Here is a 19637-nt window from a genome sequence, read left to right on the forward strand (position 1 = left end):
AATAGTCAATACAATTTTAATTCTATATAAATTTAAATAAATAAATTAGAAAATAAAATCAATAAAAGGAAATTAATTTCTGCCGCCGCGGCCTCCAACGGTAAAAAAAATAAATAGTTTTGGATAAATAATCCAAGTGATGCATTATTTAATTTTTCATATAATTAATCGTTAATTTATTCTAATAATATCATTATAAATTTTATTCTTAATTAATATTAGTACTATAGAACATTAGAACTAAGAATTACGTAACTTAATTACCAGTGTACAAATGAATGAGTTGTTGGGTTGTATTATTTTTTAATTGAATTCTATAATATTGTACTTTTATAATCGTGCAAATCTTGTACTAAGATACTTTTATTAATCGTGCAAATCTTGTACTAAGATACTTTTACGTGCGTTACACGTATTACCTCTTGTTTAACACAATTTATTTATTAAAAATAATACTATATTTAAAGATAAAAATATTATAATACTATTAATTATTGATTAACTTAATTTAATAAATGTTTGCAAGCAGGTAGAAAGAAATAAATAAAAAATAAAACAAAATCATATATGTGTGTACAATTTTGACCATCAAAATTGTATTGTAGTTATAATGATAATATATTATAATAATAATTAATATAATTAAGTAAGATTAGAGGAAGAAAATGCACATATTATATATTTCTAATTACAAGACAAAAAAAGTTGTTTTGCTATCATCTTATATAGTCCCACTAATCAATTAAATATTTCTAAATCATAAAACTAATTGTTATTATGGCTAGCTATAATTACAATAGTTACATGGCATACAAAAAGAGAGTTCATTGTATGTTACTCATACTTGAAAATTTGAAGGTTAGTAATAAGGAAACTCCCATTTTCCTTTTGTGTCAATACCTTTAAATAATCATTTTGCTTAACACTTCAGACAAAATTGTCCATAGAGTAAATGTGAACAAAGTTGTAGCCATACTATCCAAATTTTGTACGTTTCACACCATTAACACTTGATTAAACGTGGTGGAAGATTTTTGATTTGTTTTTACAAATATAACTTTGTAAAAACTAATGTTATAAAATCTATCAAATTTTCAAAATTTGTTTTGTAAAAGTTCAAAAATATATATTTATAAAAGAGCATTTTGGGTAGTAGTGGTTAGCATTATTATATTTTTATTTTTGTTATTAGAATCAATATTTGCTTAAGTAAAATGGTTATTTTAATATTTGTAGATAATTTAAGATGCATTTACTTTTCATGATTTAAAATATACATAATTGAGAATTTTTATCCTTATTAGTGGGATTTCTCCAATCCCCTTTCAATTGGATAATTAAAGACTCAAGCCGATTATCTTAAACTATAGAAATTATCAAGTGCTTTGAGATATCTTAAAATTTGAATTCATCTTAATAGATAATGAGTTAACCTATGCTATCTTTCTCTATTAAGTTAACACTCAATAGTAAACACCCCATTACACTATCAAAATTATATGTATTCTTCCCAACCAGTGTCATGCATATTTTTACAAAGTCTCATTCCTAACTAATGCCATGCATATTTTTATAATTTGATGGATCTATATGGTAGCAAGGACCTCCTAAGAGTAATATTTATAGTCTATAGAAGCTCTTAATTATTTTGAAAGAATTAGGTATGTAGGCTATAAATGAATACATAACTCCACATAAAATATTGTCAAACTAATGAATTAATTTAATTTGAAAATTGACAGTTAAAAGTTGAAAGTTGAAAGTTGAAAGTTGAACAAAAACAAATTTAGTATGATTACTTGATGAATTAATGTACAAATGTTGCTTAAAGTAATTTTTGAATATATCATAATAGTCGTGCATTATTTTATGTCAAACTAATGCATTATTTTCCATATCTTCTTCCAATGATAATTACTAATTAGCATCTACGTCAAAATTAGAGAAATATCGCATAAAGTTGTGTGTTATATTATTTATCCATAATAATTTTTTAAGTGCACATTCTGAAGATATGTTATCCTATAATAATCATATGATTCATATCCTCAAGTATTTACATTTTTTTAAATCTTTATTTTGAGGGTTTAAATTATTTTTTCTTTTAATATATAGCAATGTGACCATATTCAAAACTTTTAATATATACTAATGTATTAAATTAAAATAATATCTATAGTAATAATAATAGAATTTTTGTAGGAATAAAATTGAGCTTAAATTAACACCCTAGAAGTCAGTATAAAAACTTCAAATCCAAATTTCGAATTAATTAGATGCATAGAGTTAAATGAAATATCCTTTATATTGATGTATAACTTTTCTATATGAGTTGGTCTTACATGAGACTGGTTCTCACCACGAGCGTATAAATAAAAAGTATATGCAACTCTACAAATAACATTTGTTAGCTCAGTGGTACACTCCTTCATCCATCATCTCTCGTTGGTTCAATTCTTAGTTGCAACAATATTTTTTTTTCTTTATATATATATATATATATATATATATATATGGGCGCGCTCCATTGAGACCCCCTATTTTTCGTGTAACATGAGGACAATGAATAAGACATATAATACTAATGAACAAAACATATGTCTAACGAATAAGATGTATATATTGATGAACAATGCAGTATATACTGATGAATAACAAAATTTAAAATATTCTGCTCCCTCTAGGATTCGAACTCTGCGAAAAAAATTCTCCCTCCAGATACAATATCAGCCATAAGATTGATAAAATAAACGCACCAGATCGTGCCCTAGATCTCACTGAAATTATGGGGTCTCATTGGAGCGGCCCCATATATATATATACTCCCTCCGTCCACGAAAGAACTTTCTATCTTTTCTTTTTGGGACGTCCACAAAAGAACTTCCTACCTATTTTTGGACTATACCCCACCACTTATAATCATCTTACTTTTCACTTTTCACAACTTTCAATATTAATTATAACACATTTTCACCACTCTCAATACACTCAACTACCTTTTATCCACTTTCAATACACTCAACAATATTTTTTTCTTAAAACCCGTGTCACTCCCTCCTAGAAAGTTCTTTCATGGACGGAGGGAGTATATATATATATATAGTATATATATAGGGTGTGGTTCTAGAGAGAACTACATTATTTGTGAGAACGGGAGAACCATCAAATCTAATTCATCCACTGTAAAAATTAATGCATTCGCTGTTAAAATTAATGCACTAAAAAAATAAAAATAAAATGCTCCCTTCAGGATTCGAACCCAGGATCTGCATTCATCCAACAAGATGATGCATCCACCGTAGATCTTGATGATCGAATGGCTGAAAATGGTTCTCCGGTCTTTTTTTATTTATGGTTCTTTCTTGAACCTCTCCCTATATATATATATATATATATATATATATATATATATATATATATATATATAGAGAGAGAGAGAGAGAGAGAGAAGGGCTATAATAAAAACACTATTAAATGTATAAAATAGGAACCAATCTCATCCATAGGATCTTCAAGATCTTGTGGCTCAAAATTGTCCTATTATTAAGGTTGGAATTACACGCCTAACACAATAAAGGTTATCAAAGTAATTTAATATTTCATAATCGGTTAGGAAGATCTAGTAATTAATAAGTTAATTCATTCCATATCCAAGCATATCTATATTCATTGTTTTATATATTTATTCATACCCGTCATTCTCATGTGTAAAATGATTTTGTCGAATTAAATTAATATTTATGCAATAGAGATTTTCATATATAGTTGCATTTAAATTTACTATTTAAAACTATTGATAGCAATATTGTCGTGATTCTCAATGTTTATGCAATAGAGATTTTTACATAGTGGTAGTAATGCACATTAGTTTTTTTTTTCTTCTGCACTTTTGACTTGCCTTTGTGTCTATCACCACCGCATGAATTACGTGTTGATAGAGAACAGATCGAGAATTAAATTGTATGAATTACGTTTTGATACAACACGAATTGAAAATTAAATTGCATGTATCACGTGTTGATACAACACGAAAATTATTTTAATCCGATTCCGGAATTGCTAAAATTGTATGAATTACGTTTTGATACGACACGAATTGAAAATTAAATTGCATGTGTTACGTGTTGATACAGCACGAATCAAAAATTATTTTAATCTGATTCAGGAATTGCTAAAATAATTTATGCAATCAATTGTGTGATTTATTACCCGTGTGAATATCGTAGGCATATTACATATGAATTACATTTTGATACAGCACGAATTGGAAATTAAATTGCATGCATTACGTGTTGATACAACACGAATCGAAAATTATTTTAATTCAATTCAGGAATTGCTAAAACAATTCATGCAATCAATTGTGTAAGATGAATCGAAAATCACAAATGCCGAATATCGCCGGAGAAGAAGATTAGATCAGACACCGATAGGAAAAAATTAAAATCGGGGATAAGAGATATATAAAAAAAAAAAAGCTAAAATTTTTTGGTTATGCAGAAACAAAATGAGGAATAAGGAAAATGCAATGACACGTATTCATCACTCCTTCAATCAATTCATTTAAGTGTAATCATTTCAGATATGGAAAACCAACCTTTCCTAATTACTAGGCGCAAAAATTGGGGCCAAAAATCTGTACACGAATGGTCAAAGAAAGTATTTTACTCTTCTACCCTATTTCCTAAGATTGGTATGAATTCACAGTTTATGTAAGTGAATCGGACGATTTCAATATTTTAGATCTGGACCGTTGATTTAAAGGAGATCTATGGTCAATATATATTCCTATTTTATACACTAAGGGGTGTTTTCACCCTAGCCCTCCCCTATATATATATATATATATATATATATATATATAGGGGCGAGCTAAAATAAGGGCACTTCTTAAGATATAAAATAAGAATCATTTTCATCCCTTAGATCATCAAAATCTACGGTTGATTCGTAACCCTGTTGGATATATTTATGGTCCTAAGTTCGAATCCCAAAGTTAGCAAAAATTTATTTTTCACAATTCATAAATTTATACAGCGAATTCATACATTTATACAGCGAATTCATACGTATTCTACATAAAATTCATACATTGAAAATTGCTCTTATTTCTTATTTTAAGATGTGCTCTCACGATAGCCCACCCCTATATATATATATATATGCATTCGTTGTTAAAATTAATGCACTCAAAAAAATAAAAATAAAATTGCTCCCTTCAGGATTCGAACCCAGGATCTGCATTCATCCAACAAGATGATGCATCCACCATAGATCTTGATGATCGAATGGCTGAAAATGATTTTGCGTTCTTCTTTTATTTAGTGGTTCTTTCTTGAACCTCTCCTTCTATATATATATATATATATATATGGAAGGGCTAAAATAAGAGCATTTCTTAAGATATAAAATAAGAATCATTTTCAGCCCTTAAATCATCAAGATCTACGATTGATTCGTAATCCTGTTGGATGGATTTATGGTCTTGAGTTTGAATCCCAAAGGTAACAAAAATTTATTTTCACAATTCATACCTTTATACAGCGAATTCATACCTGTTCTACATAAAATTCATACATTAAAAATTGCTCTTATTTCTTATTTTAAGATGTGCTCTCACGGTATCTATTGAAACATTACATTTCTTCATATCAATGGTTACCTTATCTTACGATAATAATTACTTGACCAAATAAATGAAAAGTACAAGTTCTCGTGATTAAAAATGACAATCATCTCGAAATTTTTTTATATTATTTTTTCATCACAACAATAATTACTTTGAATTATCCGTATTTTTCAACCAGCCTGAGATCTGTGACCCAACCCTTCCTCGACCATCTCATCCATACACTCGATCAGTCTCACCCTTGTTTTTGCCTTTTTATCCAATCAAATTACTTATGTAATTTAACTTTACTAATTTTATTTTCGTAGAAGGATATAACAATACTATTATTTACTTATTTATCTTACTAAAAAATATTTCCTCAATGTGTTTATGTATTTTTCGAATCTTTTTGTGTATATAGATTTAGATTTTAGTAGGACTTAATAACATACTTCATTGAGTTTTTCTTTATAAATTTATTGAATTTATATAGTAAATTTGTATTAAAAAAATTAATAAGTCTTGGATTTAAATAATAGATATATAATAAATATAGATAAAATCGAACTTGTTTAGAATTGTGATTGGAGTTGAATTATTTTATGTTCATTATTATGACAATAATCAACTAAATAAAAAAGATTAGAATAATAATAATAATAATAATAATAATAATAATAATAATAATAATAATAATAATAATAATAATAATAATAATAATAATAATAATAATAATATGATATTACACTATTGTCCTTAAAATAGATTAAGAAATAGGGACATATTAGGCAAATCAAATTTTGTAAAACGTGGCTCTTTTGGAATAGGTATAGATAGATTTAGGAGTTTATAAGCTCTTTTAAAGTGTTGGCAAAATAAGATTTTAAAGAGCTTACAAGCTGTAAAAATAAACTCTAAGAGCTTATAAGCTTTCCAAAAATTAAGTTTTTCTACCCCAACTTATTTTTCTCATTATCTTATAAGCAACACTAATTTTACAGAAAAATAACTCAACAATGATTTTTATTTTCATCATATATTATTCTAATTTCATTTTTCTTCGATTTTTTCTCTCTAATTAAAAATTCTCTCTCTCGCTTATATGCTCAATTATCCAAAACACTTTGACAACTTATAAACTTTTAAAAAACTAAGCTTTTGAAACATCTTATAAACTCTTGAAACATCTTATTTGCTCCAAGAGCTAATAACTTAGCTAAACACCCTCTATATATAACCCCCAAACCCCCCGCCCAAATATAACATGGGATGGAATTTAAAGTACCCACTTTGGTTAGTTATCTTACAAAATTACCCACCCATATAAGATGTCTTATAAAACTACCCACTTTGCAATTGATGGTGATAGGTTTGCATCGTTTTCCGTAAAAGTTCTTACACTTTTCTTACACAAGTACACTTGTGTAAGAAAATGTGTAAGAGAGGTAGTTAAATATGACTCTAAATCTGAGGAAATGGCATTATTTGCTAACTTACGTCATTATTTGTAACCCTAAATGCCTTAAGTTCGAAAAAATAAAGACAGGTTTTCATGTTATTAAACATCTATAAGAAAGTTGAAAAAAAATTAAATGAAGCGTATTATGAAACAAGTATTTTTTTTAAGCTAATACAACAATTACCCGCCGGTTAATCGTAGCCGTTAGCAGTAGCCGGCCGGAAATGGATACCGGCGGCTACTTTAACCGGCTAGGATTAACAGGCGGGTAAATACTTCATTAGCTTTATAAAATATTCTAGTTTCATAATACTCTTGATTTTAAATTTTTAAACAGACCTAATTTTTATTATTATTATAAACTTAAAGGGGGATTGGACAATTCACGGGTATAATAGCTTTCTAGGGTGGGAATCTCTTTGCAGTAAATTCACGAGAAGGAGATTGACAATATAAACTCAATAAGTCTAAATTTATTTAGTTTATTTGATTGTATATTAATTAATATTGTAACACATAAAATAATAGTAAATGGTGCATAAAAAAATTACAAAATCCTCTATTATGAATCAGTGACACATAATACACCTTACCAAGTGGGTACCCGCCAGAAATATGTAGCCGGCTGCCGTAGCCGTGGGTAAGAAACTACTCACGGCTACAGCGTACGGCTACTCAGTACTGGCGGGTAAGCTATTAAATATTTTTAAAATAATATTTCATATCATTTTATATAATATTCGTATTTTTTACCCTTAATTTACTACTATTTCTTCTATTTATACACGAAAACCTATTTTTTTTTTAAATTATAAGCTTAAAGGGTGATTGGACAATTCATACGGCTACAATGCAGCTTTATAGGGTGGGAATCTCTTTGCAGTAAATTCACGAGAAGGAGATTGACAAAATAAACTCAATAAGTCTAAATTTATTTAGTTTATTTGATTGTATATGAATTAATATTGTAACACATAAAATAATAGCAAATGGTGCATAAAAAAATTAAAAAATCATATATTATGAATCAGTGAAACATAATACACCTTAAAAAGTGGGTACCCGCCAGAAATATGTAGCCGGCTGCCGTAGCCGTGGATAAGAAAATACTCACGGCTAAAGCGTAAGGATACTCAGTACTGGCGGGTAAGCTATTAAATGTTTTTAAAATAATTTTTCATATCATTTTATATAATATTCGTATTTTTTACCCTTAATTTACTACTATTTATTCTATTTATACACGAAAACCTATTTTTTTTTTAAAAAAGAGTGATTGGACAATTCATACGGCTATACAGATAGGCGAGAATATTGGAAGCTTTATTGGGGGGATATACACGGCAATTTAAAGGCTTGTTTGACCAAGAAACCCATTTACATGGGTAGAAGTTTTAACCTAGCCGCACGGGTAAAGTTTATTTTTTGAGAGAGAGTGAGAGAGAGAGGCAGCCGAGAAAGAGAGAGACAGAGGAGAAAGAGCATCGGCTACTCATTTTTAAGAGAGAGGAGAGCATTCCAAACCCAAGGTAAATTGGAATGAATTTTTGTTTTTTGCTTGGTTTTCTTGTTTGTCCATGTTTGAATGAGAATCATTTTTTTTGAACTTGAAGGAGAGCATCCACGATTTTTTCAACGTCCGAAGGCATAGACCATGGCTTCTTCTTCAAATCAAGTAAGTATCCTATTTCGTTGATTTTAAATTCGTGAATAAGGATGTTATTTTCCACAACAAGTAGAAGCATGTTATTTTCGTGAATTTTTTTGGACCGGATTGTTTAATTCGAATTACTTGTGTTCGTGAATTAATTATGTTGGGACGAAAATTACATTGTTTAATTATTGGGACGGAATTTACTTATGTTGGGACGAAAATAATTAATTATTGGTTGTATATTCATTTTGGTTGTAGTCATTATGTTTAATTATTTTGTTGGGACGTGAAATACTTATGTTATTTTGTTGTAGTCATTTTGGTTGAATTAGTTATGTTATTTGTGAATTACTTAGTATATAATTTGATTTAGTTTAATTTTAAAATCATTTCAATTATTTAAATAAGCTGAGATGCCAAAGAATTGAATTGGGTAGTGCATAATTATTAAAGTAACGCGAAGATCCTCTACATGTACATAATTATTTTCGTGAATTATTAAAGTAACGCGAAGATCCGCACATCGTTCAATCTCCCACATACTTCATTAAGCCTTTCGGTTTGATTCCATGCAGATTCGTCTAGCGGTTGTCCATCCCAATTAAAATATTGTCGTGGAAGCGAGCTCTGGACACCATGAAACGACGTATGATGATAATACGGCGTCTCATACTGACTGCATTGTGCTTCATCTACGTGTCCCGAAGGTTCAGCAAAATTAAAAGTAGGGATGTAGGCTTCTTCTACAATCGGACCGTTGTAGTGCTCAACGTACACCATGGGATAGTCGGCAGTTGCCAACAAGGCTTCCACGTCATCGTCTGTGGCCAAGCCACATTTCATCTCCCTACCAAATAGATTGGTCGCCAAATAATACAATTGGTAGCTCGAGCTCAACGAATGCGTCCTCATAATATTGTTGACGCTGCACATCAGGCTCTCAATAGTTTCGTTGACGAGGGGAAGGACCTCTGTATCCCCACCAACATAGTGTATACCATCGACGAGTCCGTTGTATCTCACATATATGTATCTAACGAATTCCATCTATAAAAACACATAAAATGTAGTATTAAAATATGCATAAACACTTTAAAAATTCTCATAAATATAACATAAAACATTCAAACTATTAATTACACAAACAATATATGAGAAAATCACCTCTTCAAGTAGAATTTGAACACCAATTGCACCAACTATCGCACAAACCACTTCTCAAATCTTTGAGGGTTTCAATTTCTCAATTTTTTAACTGAATGCTCTTTCTACGAGTATTTGGATTTATGTTTTCTCATTCACAAGTGTAGCAATTATAGACTAATATTAGATTCCTTTGTACAAATTCACGTGAAATGTATTGTTCATTCATTCAGTACACTTCAATCTATTATTCAATGTGCAATCAAATGCATGCAGAAAGTGAGCATTAAAGCCTCATTACAATCCAAATTTGTGCAGTCACCTTATCTCTTATTTCATGTGGACATGTACTTTTTTGACTAAAACATTAACAAATAAATAGAAATAACAAGGTAAAAAATTTTACAACCATATGTATTACTTCAAAATGATTTTTTGCTCCCAAAAAAACTTTTAGCCGCCACAAAATCGTAGCCGGATTCACTACCCGTGTGTGAAAAATTTCACACGGCTAGTACGACCGGATTTGCATTTCTGGCGGCTAATTGTTTTTTTAGAGCTCAAATATTTTTTTGGTTACATTTCATGAGTTTCAAGTGTTTTATTCAAAAATAGCCTATTATTTTATGTGTTTACTGTATTATTTTGTGTTCAATCAAATCATGCATAAAGTGAGTATTATTACCCCACTATAATCCAATTTTTTGCAGATTCAGTATCTCTCATATTTGACATCAATGTATACTTCTTGTAATATAAAAAAATAAAATTAAAAATTAAAATAAAAACTCTAAATTAAGGTATTCGTGTTATAATATAATATTACTAAGAGGGCTCAAAAATTCACTATTATGTATATTATGCAACAACAAAATATTATGAAACAAATGGATTAATTAGCCGCCGGAAGTTCATAGCCGCTGACCAGTAGCCGTGTATATTTTGGAACACCGGCTACTGTTCACGGCTATGAATGTCCGCCGGCTAATTGTTTTTTTAGAGCTAAAATATTTTTGTGTTTACATTTCAGGAGTTTCAAGTGTTTTCTTCAAAAATAGCCTATTATTTTATGTGTTTACTGTATTATTTTGTGTTCAATCAAATCATGCATAAAGTGAGTATTTTTACCCCACTATAATCCAATTTTTTGCAGATTCAGTATCTCTCATATTTGACATCAATGTATACTTCTTGTAATATAAAAAAAATAAAATTAAAAATTTAAATAAAAACTCTAAATTAAGGTATTCGTGTTATAATATAATATTACTAAGAGGGCTCAAAAATTCACTATTATGTATATTATGCAACAAAAAAATATTATGAAACAAATGGAGTAATTAGCCGCCGGAAGTTCATAGCCGCTGACCAGTAGCCGTGTATAGTTTGGACCGCCGGCTACTGTTCACGGCTATGAATTTCCGGCGGCTAATTGTTTCATTGGTTTCTAAATATTTTTTTGTTGCATAATACACATAATAGTGAAATTTTTAGTCCTCTTACTAATGTTTTTATAATGCAAACGTAAGCTAATTTTTTTATAAATTTTCAAACATACAGTATACATTAGAATGTGAAAGTGACGTGAGTTGGGCAATTATTGTCTCTTCATCACATTTTAAACTTGTGAAATTGACGTGAGTTAGACATTTTACAAAAACCGAAGCATGTCAGGTCTGATTTTCCAAAAAACCAAGCATGTCGGCTTTGACTTTTTGGACTTTGGCTTGGGTGGGTACTTTTATAAGACAAGTTATAAAAGTGGGTACTTTCGCCTATTCACAGATATAACATTGTCACATACCATTTCCTCAAGCAACACATTTTCCGGCGATATAAATTAAATGGCAAGCGTGGAGGAGATCCGTCGAGCACGACGAGCCGAGGGTCCGGCCACCGTGTTGGCGATTGGCACCGCCACGCCGCCGAACTGCGTCGAGCAGAGCACGTTTCCCGATTACTACTTCCGTGTCACAAACAGTGAGCATAAGACCGAACTCAAAGAGAAATTCAAGCGCATTTGTAAGATATATTTCGTCTTTTTCTTAATTAATTTATTTCTTTTACATATTACTTCTTCGATTTCATTTACTTTCTTCGCTACTTTTTTCTTAGATCACGAAATACTGCCAACTTCCATGCATATTCATTCTCTTGCGTTTTAGTTTAACTAGCAGAAAGAGTTCACATAATCAAATCTTATTTATTTGATAAAAGTAAAAAATATAGATATTATATGTCACGACCGGTCCTAATTAAGGATAATTAAGCCGGGGAAACCGTGACTAATGGAGGGAGATTAGAAGCGGGGTAGAAAGGGGAATAATCAAACAAGAAAGGATCGTATTTCATCAATGTTAACACCATGGATATTTATAATATAACGGAGTTTTAGTCGTATAGACTCAAATAACTAGTAAATTCGGATAACTCCGACTTATCCAAAATAACATAAAACTTCTGAGTACGCAGCGGAATAAGGTTCTGATTACATGTATGAAGACATGTAACCCTAGAGTTCATTAATACATAATAAAACAAAAGAGTCCTGCTCGTCACTTCATCACCATCGGCAGCTGCTCAACCTGCACATTTAGAAATATATGCAGGGCTTGAGTACAAAAGTACTCAGTGGGCACGTATGCCTAAGTATAAAAACACATGCTTCAAAACTGTAAATTGTCATGCCATCATAAACAGTACAGCAAGGGAGTTTTTCGCTAAAAGGCCCAAGCTTACTAAATTCATTTGTGATTCTTAAAGTTCGACTGCAGTCTAAGTTCTCTTGTAATCTATCATATCTGGAACTGTGTGCCGGAGAGGTGGCCACCTCTCACGGTCACTTGACCGGCCAACCCGCTAGATGACTCACGGTCACTGGTGTACACTAGCCCTGGCAGGATAGCTATCAACTGCTCAGGACCCGAATTCGATTGCATAATAAAAGTCACATCAGATAGATATCATACTGAAATTTAAATATTTTATGGCAAGACAATATTTGAAATAACTTCAATTAATTTAGTCATGAAATAACTTGCTTGAACGTAACATTTAAACTCATTTGATATATATGAAAGTAATGCCCACCTGATAGCAAAGCTTTGCTACAGATTAGTGACTCCTTGACGAGCTCTTATTCTTGCGCTCGACCTTTAATCCGAGAAAATAACGTAAGACTTTAAATCGAGGGAAAATTCTCAATTAAATGAGAATGCGTAATTAAACTATGCATGAATCTCGTATGCATGAACTATTATTCTGAGATAATAATCAGGGAATTTCTATTGTTAATCCAGGCTATCGGATTTAAACAAAAGCTAAGTCTCGTCTCATGAAGCCGGATAATTAACAAAAATTAATCCGTTCTCTTCGGGTGTTCTAATCCGTCAATTAAATAAACCCCGCTCCTCGTAGTCAATAGAAAATAAATACTTCAACTTATTCGCTTTATAATCTCATAATTAATCGGGCTTAATAAATAAGAACAAGTAATGTTATAAAATTAAAAAAAAAATAAAATAAAATAAAAAGGCTCAACATAAGGCACATAAGAATCACAATCAAACATCATCAAAACATGCTCTGCTTTTACACTGACTCAACTTCAAAATTTAATCTGTTCTGACTCCGACATCTCCTGGACTCGAGACTCATACCGAAAGAAAGATCTTCGAGTCTAGTTTCATATAAAAAAAATAGAGTCGAAAACTCCAAGTGGTTTGAGAGATATGACGTTTTTACCACGATCTACCATGTTCGGCAGTTTTGAACAATCGAAAACTTGTATTTTTGAAAAATAGTAAACGTTGTCAAACTGGGCTCAACTTTGGTGGATATCTAAATAACACAATAAGGTTAATACCATAAAAATTTGGAAAGCTAGATCACCCAGGAAGCTACTGAAATAAATGACTCTTTTCTCTGTTCTCTGAAATTCTCAGTAGTAATGTGCAGTTTAGGTTTTACATTTTAAAGAAGTATCATACGAAGTTGGAATGGCTTGAAATTTTACCAGGGTACTCAAGACTCATGTAGGGACTTGCTATAAAATTTTCAAAGCTGTTAGACATCGACAAACCGTCGATCACAGTAGGTCAGTAGGCCTACGAAATTCATATTTATAAGTCCTTAAAAATAATTTACATAAATCAAGAAATAATAGTTTAATCCCAAAAATATTCATTAAAAGTCCATCCTAATTTAAATAAAGAACGGACCTCATTTAAAATAAATAGTCCCAAACTTGTTACGCACATATACTAAATCTTTCACGAAACATCCTTTAAAATAAACTTTGATACATAGAAAATAATTCAACAACTTGAGCTCTTAAGGGGTTGTTTTACAACAGACACCAAATCTACCTCGGATCTCCAAATGAGGCTCCAAAAGACATTCTGGAAACTAGACATTTCAAGGATCATTCTCCAATTTGAATCGAATGAAAAACAATTCAAACGAGCAAGATATGCCCTCTCAAAGATGGGTATTTAACAAGCAAAAATCTGTAAATTTCATATTTCCAGATTACAACCAAGTCAGTGGGCTTTCTTTAAAAATTCATATCTCCCTTTACAAAACTCCACTGGGAACCCCAAAGGTCAATCTGGAAACTAGGGAGAGATCATAACACTCTCCAGTTGGATTTACTCTAAGAACCTTCATGGTTTAGAAGATATGACTATCTAAAGTTCAGTGCACAAAAAGAGTTCAAGTTTGGCAGATTCAGAACATAAATCGGAAAAACCACTTTAAGCTTCACCAAAAATTCTAAAACTGAACAAGTAAGTTCCCGACATGTCAGTGAATATTCAGTAGAAAGATAGGCTTGAGAATCAAATATTTAAGTCGGCCTTTTCCACCTCAAAGTCGTAGGTTTGTAAAATCTACTGGATGGTACATGGAATAAGAACTAGATTTCAAGAATTTATACCGGTTGTTTCCCTTATTCAAAAATGGTGAGGCCGATGTCAAAAGAAAGATACGGAAGTCTAGAGTGACATATTCAAGTTTCAAAGGTTTTCACCGAGTGAAACTTTACTTATGATCTCCCAAAGATTGTTTACCAAAAATGTATTCCAGATGGGCAGTGATGTTTACAAATTCATAAATAAATCATGTGAGCTCTAAATATTCTGAAATTTTACCAAAATATAGAAAATGTATGAAAGATGATACACAATTAATTTGGGAATTTTTGGGAACCGTTTGGATGGCTGGAATCGCCTTGCAAAACACTGCCGGAGCAGTGTGCTTATGGCAGATTCGCTGCCTTACCTCATGCACGGTTTTTCACCCAATAAACTCTAGCTTCGAGTGTTGGGGTACTACTGGACTGGAGCAGCTTGAAATCTTGGCAAAGTAGTTAAGCCAAGTCTTCCTTCTCTTTGTGATTGCTGGTGCGAAATGGAAGGAATGGGTGAAGTGTTGGAGTTGATGGGGAGCAAAGGTAGTGGAGATGGTGGGGAGCATAGGGTAGTGGAGTTGATGGAGTGGGGAACAAAATTAATGGAAAGAAAAAGAGAAGAAAAAGAAAGGAAAAAAAAATGTAGAGGAGAATTATTGATGTATTTTCTCTGTCTCGGTGATTCTGTAACTGTAAGATGGATCGTGTGCTCGTATATGCTTGATACTGTTTATTTAAATAAATCTCGTATTTCGACATGTGATTTCTCACTAAAACCGATAAATTATAAAATGAATCTAAATTAAATCCGTAGATTTAATTCGTTCGTTGTTCTGATATCTAAATTAAATCCGCAGATTTAATTAACTTCCTGAGTCGGAAATAATTCACGATCTGAGTAAAAATAAAATCAAATTTCATCTCGCTTAAATAAATAACGTGACTTTGCTAAGTCAGTTATAACTCTGAAATAATATCATTAACTGCTTTAACAATATAAATTCAGGATCATAAGCTGAATTCATATTAGGATAAAAACCGTTTTCATTCACTGATGAACAAAAATAAACACTCATTACTGGATTTAAAATATATAAAAGAGCGGGTCACTACATTATATTTATTTATATTTTATTTTTTTATTAGGTCCCGTTAATTAATTATAAATGAATAATTATTAAAATATTATTGAATCATCTTATGAACCTATTGTTAATCATCTTAAGCTTGATTATATCAGCAATAATGAATTGATAAATACATGCATTTATTTAATTTAAATATAATCTCTCATTTTTTTTTACACATTATAAGTTTATTTAAGTTATAATTTCTTAAAGAGCAAATAGCGCCAAAATCCACCAAATTTGGACGAATTCTCATTTTTCTCATGATTTTCAAATGTTAGTGTGAAATACATAAACTTTTGATTGAGTCTAATTTTTTTCCACGCGGTGAAGTATTCCGACCATACTTTTGTTGCCTTCTATGTGACGTGGCATACTAATGATGGCCTGAAAATGACGTCGTTTGATAAAATAGATAAAACAACGCTGTTTCAGCCACCGATTTAATTAATAGTCCTGATTATCTCATAATTTCACATTTGTTTCTTATTTTACTCTCATTGGTGCGCAAACAGTTTTAAAGAGTTTATAAACTCAGCCAAACACCTTCTATGTCTCGTAGCTAGGGTGTATATATCCTAATGTATAATAAACTAAATTAAAGCATATAGTATAATTTAATATTGAAAAAAAAAACCGAAAAGAGAAATAGAGTATTCCGAAAAAATGTTTGGTAATTTTAATTAATATAGGATCAATAATAGTTCCTCATTTTCTTCGGTTATGACTCTGAACTCTCAAATCTCAATCCAATAATTAGAAAGAAACGTATTAATTATTGATTGAACTGCATTTCTTTGTTGCATAAAGTTTGGTTATTCCGAAATGTCTTATTAATTGAACTGCACTTCGTTGTCGCATAGAGTTTGGTTATTTCCGAGTTCTCATAATATTTTATTCTAGGCGAAAATTCAAGCGCATTTGTAAGATATATTTCGTCTTTTTCTTAATTAATTTATTCCTGTCTGCTGAATTTCTTTTACATATTACTTCTTCGATTTCGTTTACTTTCTCCGCACTTTTTTCTTAGATCACGAAATACTGCCAACTTCCATACATATTCATTCTCTTGCGTTTTAGTTTAACTAGCAGAAAGAGTTCACATAATCAAATCTTATTTATTTGATAAAAGTAAAAAATATAGATATTATATTTATTTGTATTTTATTTTTTTATTAGGTCCCGTTAATTAATTATAAATGAATAATTATTAAAATATTATTGAATCATCCTATGAACCTATTGTTAATCATCTTAAGCTTGATTATATCAGCAATAATGAATTGATTATTTAATTTAAATATAATCTCTCTTTTTTTTTCACATTATAACTTGATTTAAAGTTATAATTTCTTAAAGAGCAAATAGCGCCAAAATCCACCAAATTTGGACGAATTCTCATTTTTCTCATGATTTTCAAATGTTAGTGTGAAATACATAAACTTTTGATTGAGTCTTTTTTCCACGCGGTGAAGTATTCCGACCATACTTTTGTTGCCTTCTATGTGACGTGGCATACTAATGCTGGCTTGAAAATGACGTCGTTTGATAAAATAGATAAAACAATGTTGTTTCAGTCACCGATTTAATTAATAGTCATGATTTTCTCATAATTTCATATTTGTTTCTTATTTTACTCTCATTGGTGCGCAAACACTGAGTTGTTTTAAAGAGTTTATAAGCTCAGCCAAACACCTTCTATGTCTCGTAGCTAGGGTGTATATATCCTAATGTATAATAAATTAAATTAAAGCATATAGTATAATTTAATATTGAAAAAAAAACAAAAATAGAAATAGAGTATTCCGAGCAAATGTTTGGTAATTTTAATTAATATAGGATCGATAATAGTTCCTCATTTTCAATCCAATAATTAGAAAGAAACGTCTTATTGATTGAACTGCATTTCTTTGTTGCATAAAGTTTGGTTATTCTTAAATGTCTTATTAATTGAACTGCACTTCGTTGTCGCATAGAGATTGGTTATTTCCGAGTTCTCATAATATTTCATTCTAGGCGAAAATTCGATGATCAAGAAACGCTACATGCACCTGACAGAGGATCTCCTCAAGGAAAACCCCAACATCGCCGCCTACTCCGCGCCGTCGCTGGATGCGCGGCAGGAGATGGCGGTGGTGGAGGTGCCGAAGCTGGGGCAGGAAGCGGCGGAGAAGGCGATCAAGGAATGGGGGCAGCCCAAGTCCAACATCACCCACCTCATCTTCTGCACCAGCACTATCTCCGTCGACATGCCCGGCGCCGACTACCGCCTCGCCAACCTCCTCGGCCTCTGCTCCTCCGTCACCCGCACCATGATGTCCCAGCACGGCTGCTGCGGCGGCGCCTCCGCCCTCCGCCTGGCCAAGGACGTGGCCGAGAACAACGCCGCCGCCCGGGTTTTAGTCGTCTGCTGCGAGTTCACCGCCATCTGCTTCCGCGGCCCGAACGAGGCCCGCATCGGGGACCTCGTCGGGCAGGCGATTTTCGGCGACGCCGCCGCCGCCTTGATCGTCGGCGCCGACCCGGCGGCGGCGGAGCTGCCGCTCTTCCAGATCATGTCGGCGGCGCAGGCGACGATCCCGGGAAGCGGCGACTGCATCCGCGGCCGTATGCGGGAGGCCGGGCTTCTCATAGATCTCGCAAAAGGTATCCCGGGCCTGGTCTCGGATAACATCGAGGAGAGTTTGGAGCGGGCTTTCGGGCCGTGGGGGATCTCGGATTGGAACTCGATATTCTGGGTTGTGCATTCCGGTGGGCCCGCGATACTGAATCAGGTGGAGGCGAGGTTGGGCCTGAAGCCCGAGAGGCTGCGGCTGTCGCGCCACGTGTTGAGTGAGTACGGGAACGTGTCGAGCCCCTCCGTGCTGTTGGTCATGGATGAGATGAGGAAGGCCTCCGCCGACGAGGGGAGGAGCACCACCGGCGAGGGGGTGGAGTGGGGGGTGCTGCTCGGGTTCGGGCCGGGCATCACGGTGGAGACGGTGGTGCTGCGCAGCATTCCGATTGAATTATAAAGAGCGGCAACCATGACCGATCCTAACAAAAATAAGGCCCGAGGCGAAACAATAAGAATAGGCCCTCTTTCTACATATGTGTGCGACTAGAACTATGTTTCAATTTGATTGTGTTAAAGTTGGGGCGACGTATGTTTGTTTTGTTTTAATAATTGTACATGGACGTACAAAAAGTTTAAAATAAGCTACCCAACATGTATTATTATTATTATTATTATTAGACCATATTCTGTTCAAGAATATGAGGAAATTCATGCAAAACTGATATGGTATATAGTCGAGAATTATTACTCCCTCCGTCCCAATAATCTTGTCTCACTTTCCTTTTTGGTTTGTCCCAATAATCTTGTCCAATTTCCTTTTTAGGTAAATTTTAAGGCTAATTAACTCTCACTTAAACATGATTCTAATTAAACTTACCCCCTCTAAATTACCTCTACTCGCCTCTCTCTCTCTCTCTCTCTCTACCATCTCCCTCATTCTCCCTCTCTAAATTCGCTCCACCATTTCCCCTCTGCAAATCCACCAGCGCCGCCTCCCTCTTCCCCCTCTGTTCCGCCTCCGCCTCCCCCTTCCCCCTCTGTAAATCCGCTCCCCCATGAATTAGGGCTCGTCGCCGCCTCTGCCTCTGCCTTTTTATTTTAGCGCCCTCTGCCTCTTGCCTCTCTTCTCACGCCGTCAGGTCGCCTCTTCTCTCCTCCACCATTCATGGTGCTTCGC

The 19637-nt window shown here is 32.8% G+C and overlaps 1 protein-coding gene and 1 long non-coding RNA gene across 3 annotated transcripts; one reads left to right on the plus strand and one right to left on the minus strand.

The window, feature by feature from the left end:
* Window positions 1-11678: 11678 nt before the first annotated feature.
* LOC130999730 (chalcone synthase-like) lies at window positions 11679-19134 on the plus strand. Of its 2 annotated transcripts, none has more exons than XM_057925350.1 (2): window positions 11679-11889; window positions 17920-19134. In XM_057925350.1, exons 1-2 carry the CDS (start codon window positions 11712-11714, stop codon window positions 18915-18917), a joined length of 1176 nt encoding a protein of 391 aa, XP_057781333.1. In that variant the 5' UTR covers window positions 11679-11711; the 3' UTR covers window positions 18918-19134. The 2 variants fall into 2 exon arrangements, with proteins under 2 accessions (XP_057781333.1, XP_057781334.1); XM_057925351.1 differs by lacking the exon at window positions 11679-11889 and adding an exon at window positions 16817-16826.
* LOC130999731 (uncharacterized) lies at window positions 12214-15872 on the minus strand. The gene is made up of 3 exons (XR_009093578.1): window positions 15148-15872; window positions 12958-13020; window positions 12214-12452 (listed from the first exon to the last, which is right to left on the minus strand). It is a non-coding gene; the product is annotated as an uncharacterized LOC130999731 (long non-coding RNA).
* Window positions 19135-19637: the final 503 nt, after the last annotated feature.

Source organism: Salvia miltiorrhiza, chromosome 8 (assembly GCF_028751815.1).
Source record: "Salvia miltiorrhiza cultivar Shanhuang (shh) chromosome 8, IMPLAD_Smil_shh, whole genome shotgun sequence".
Lineage (NCBI taxonomy): Eukaryota > Viridiplantae > Streptophyta > Magnoliopsida > Lamiales > Lamiaceae > Salvia > Salvia miltiorrhiza.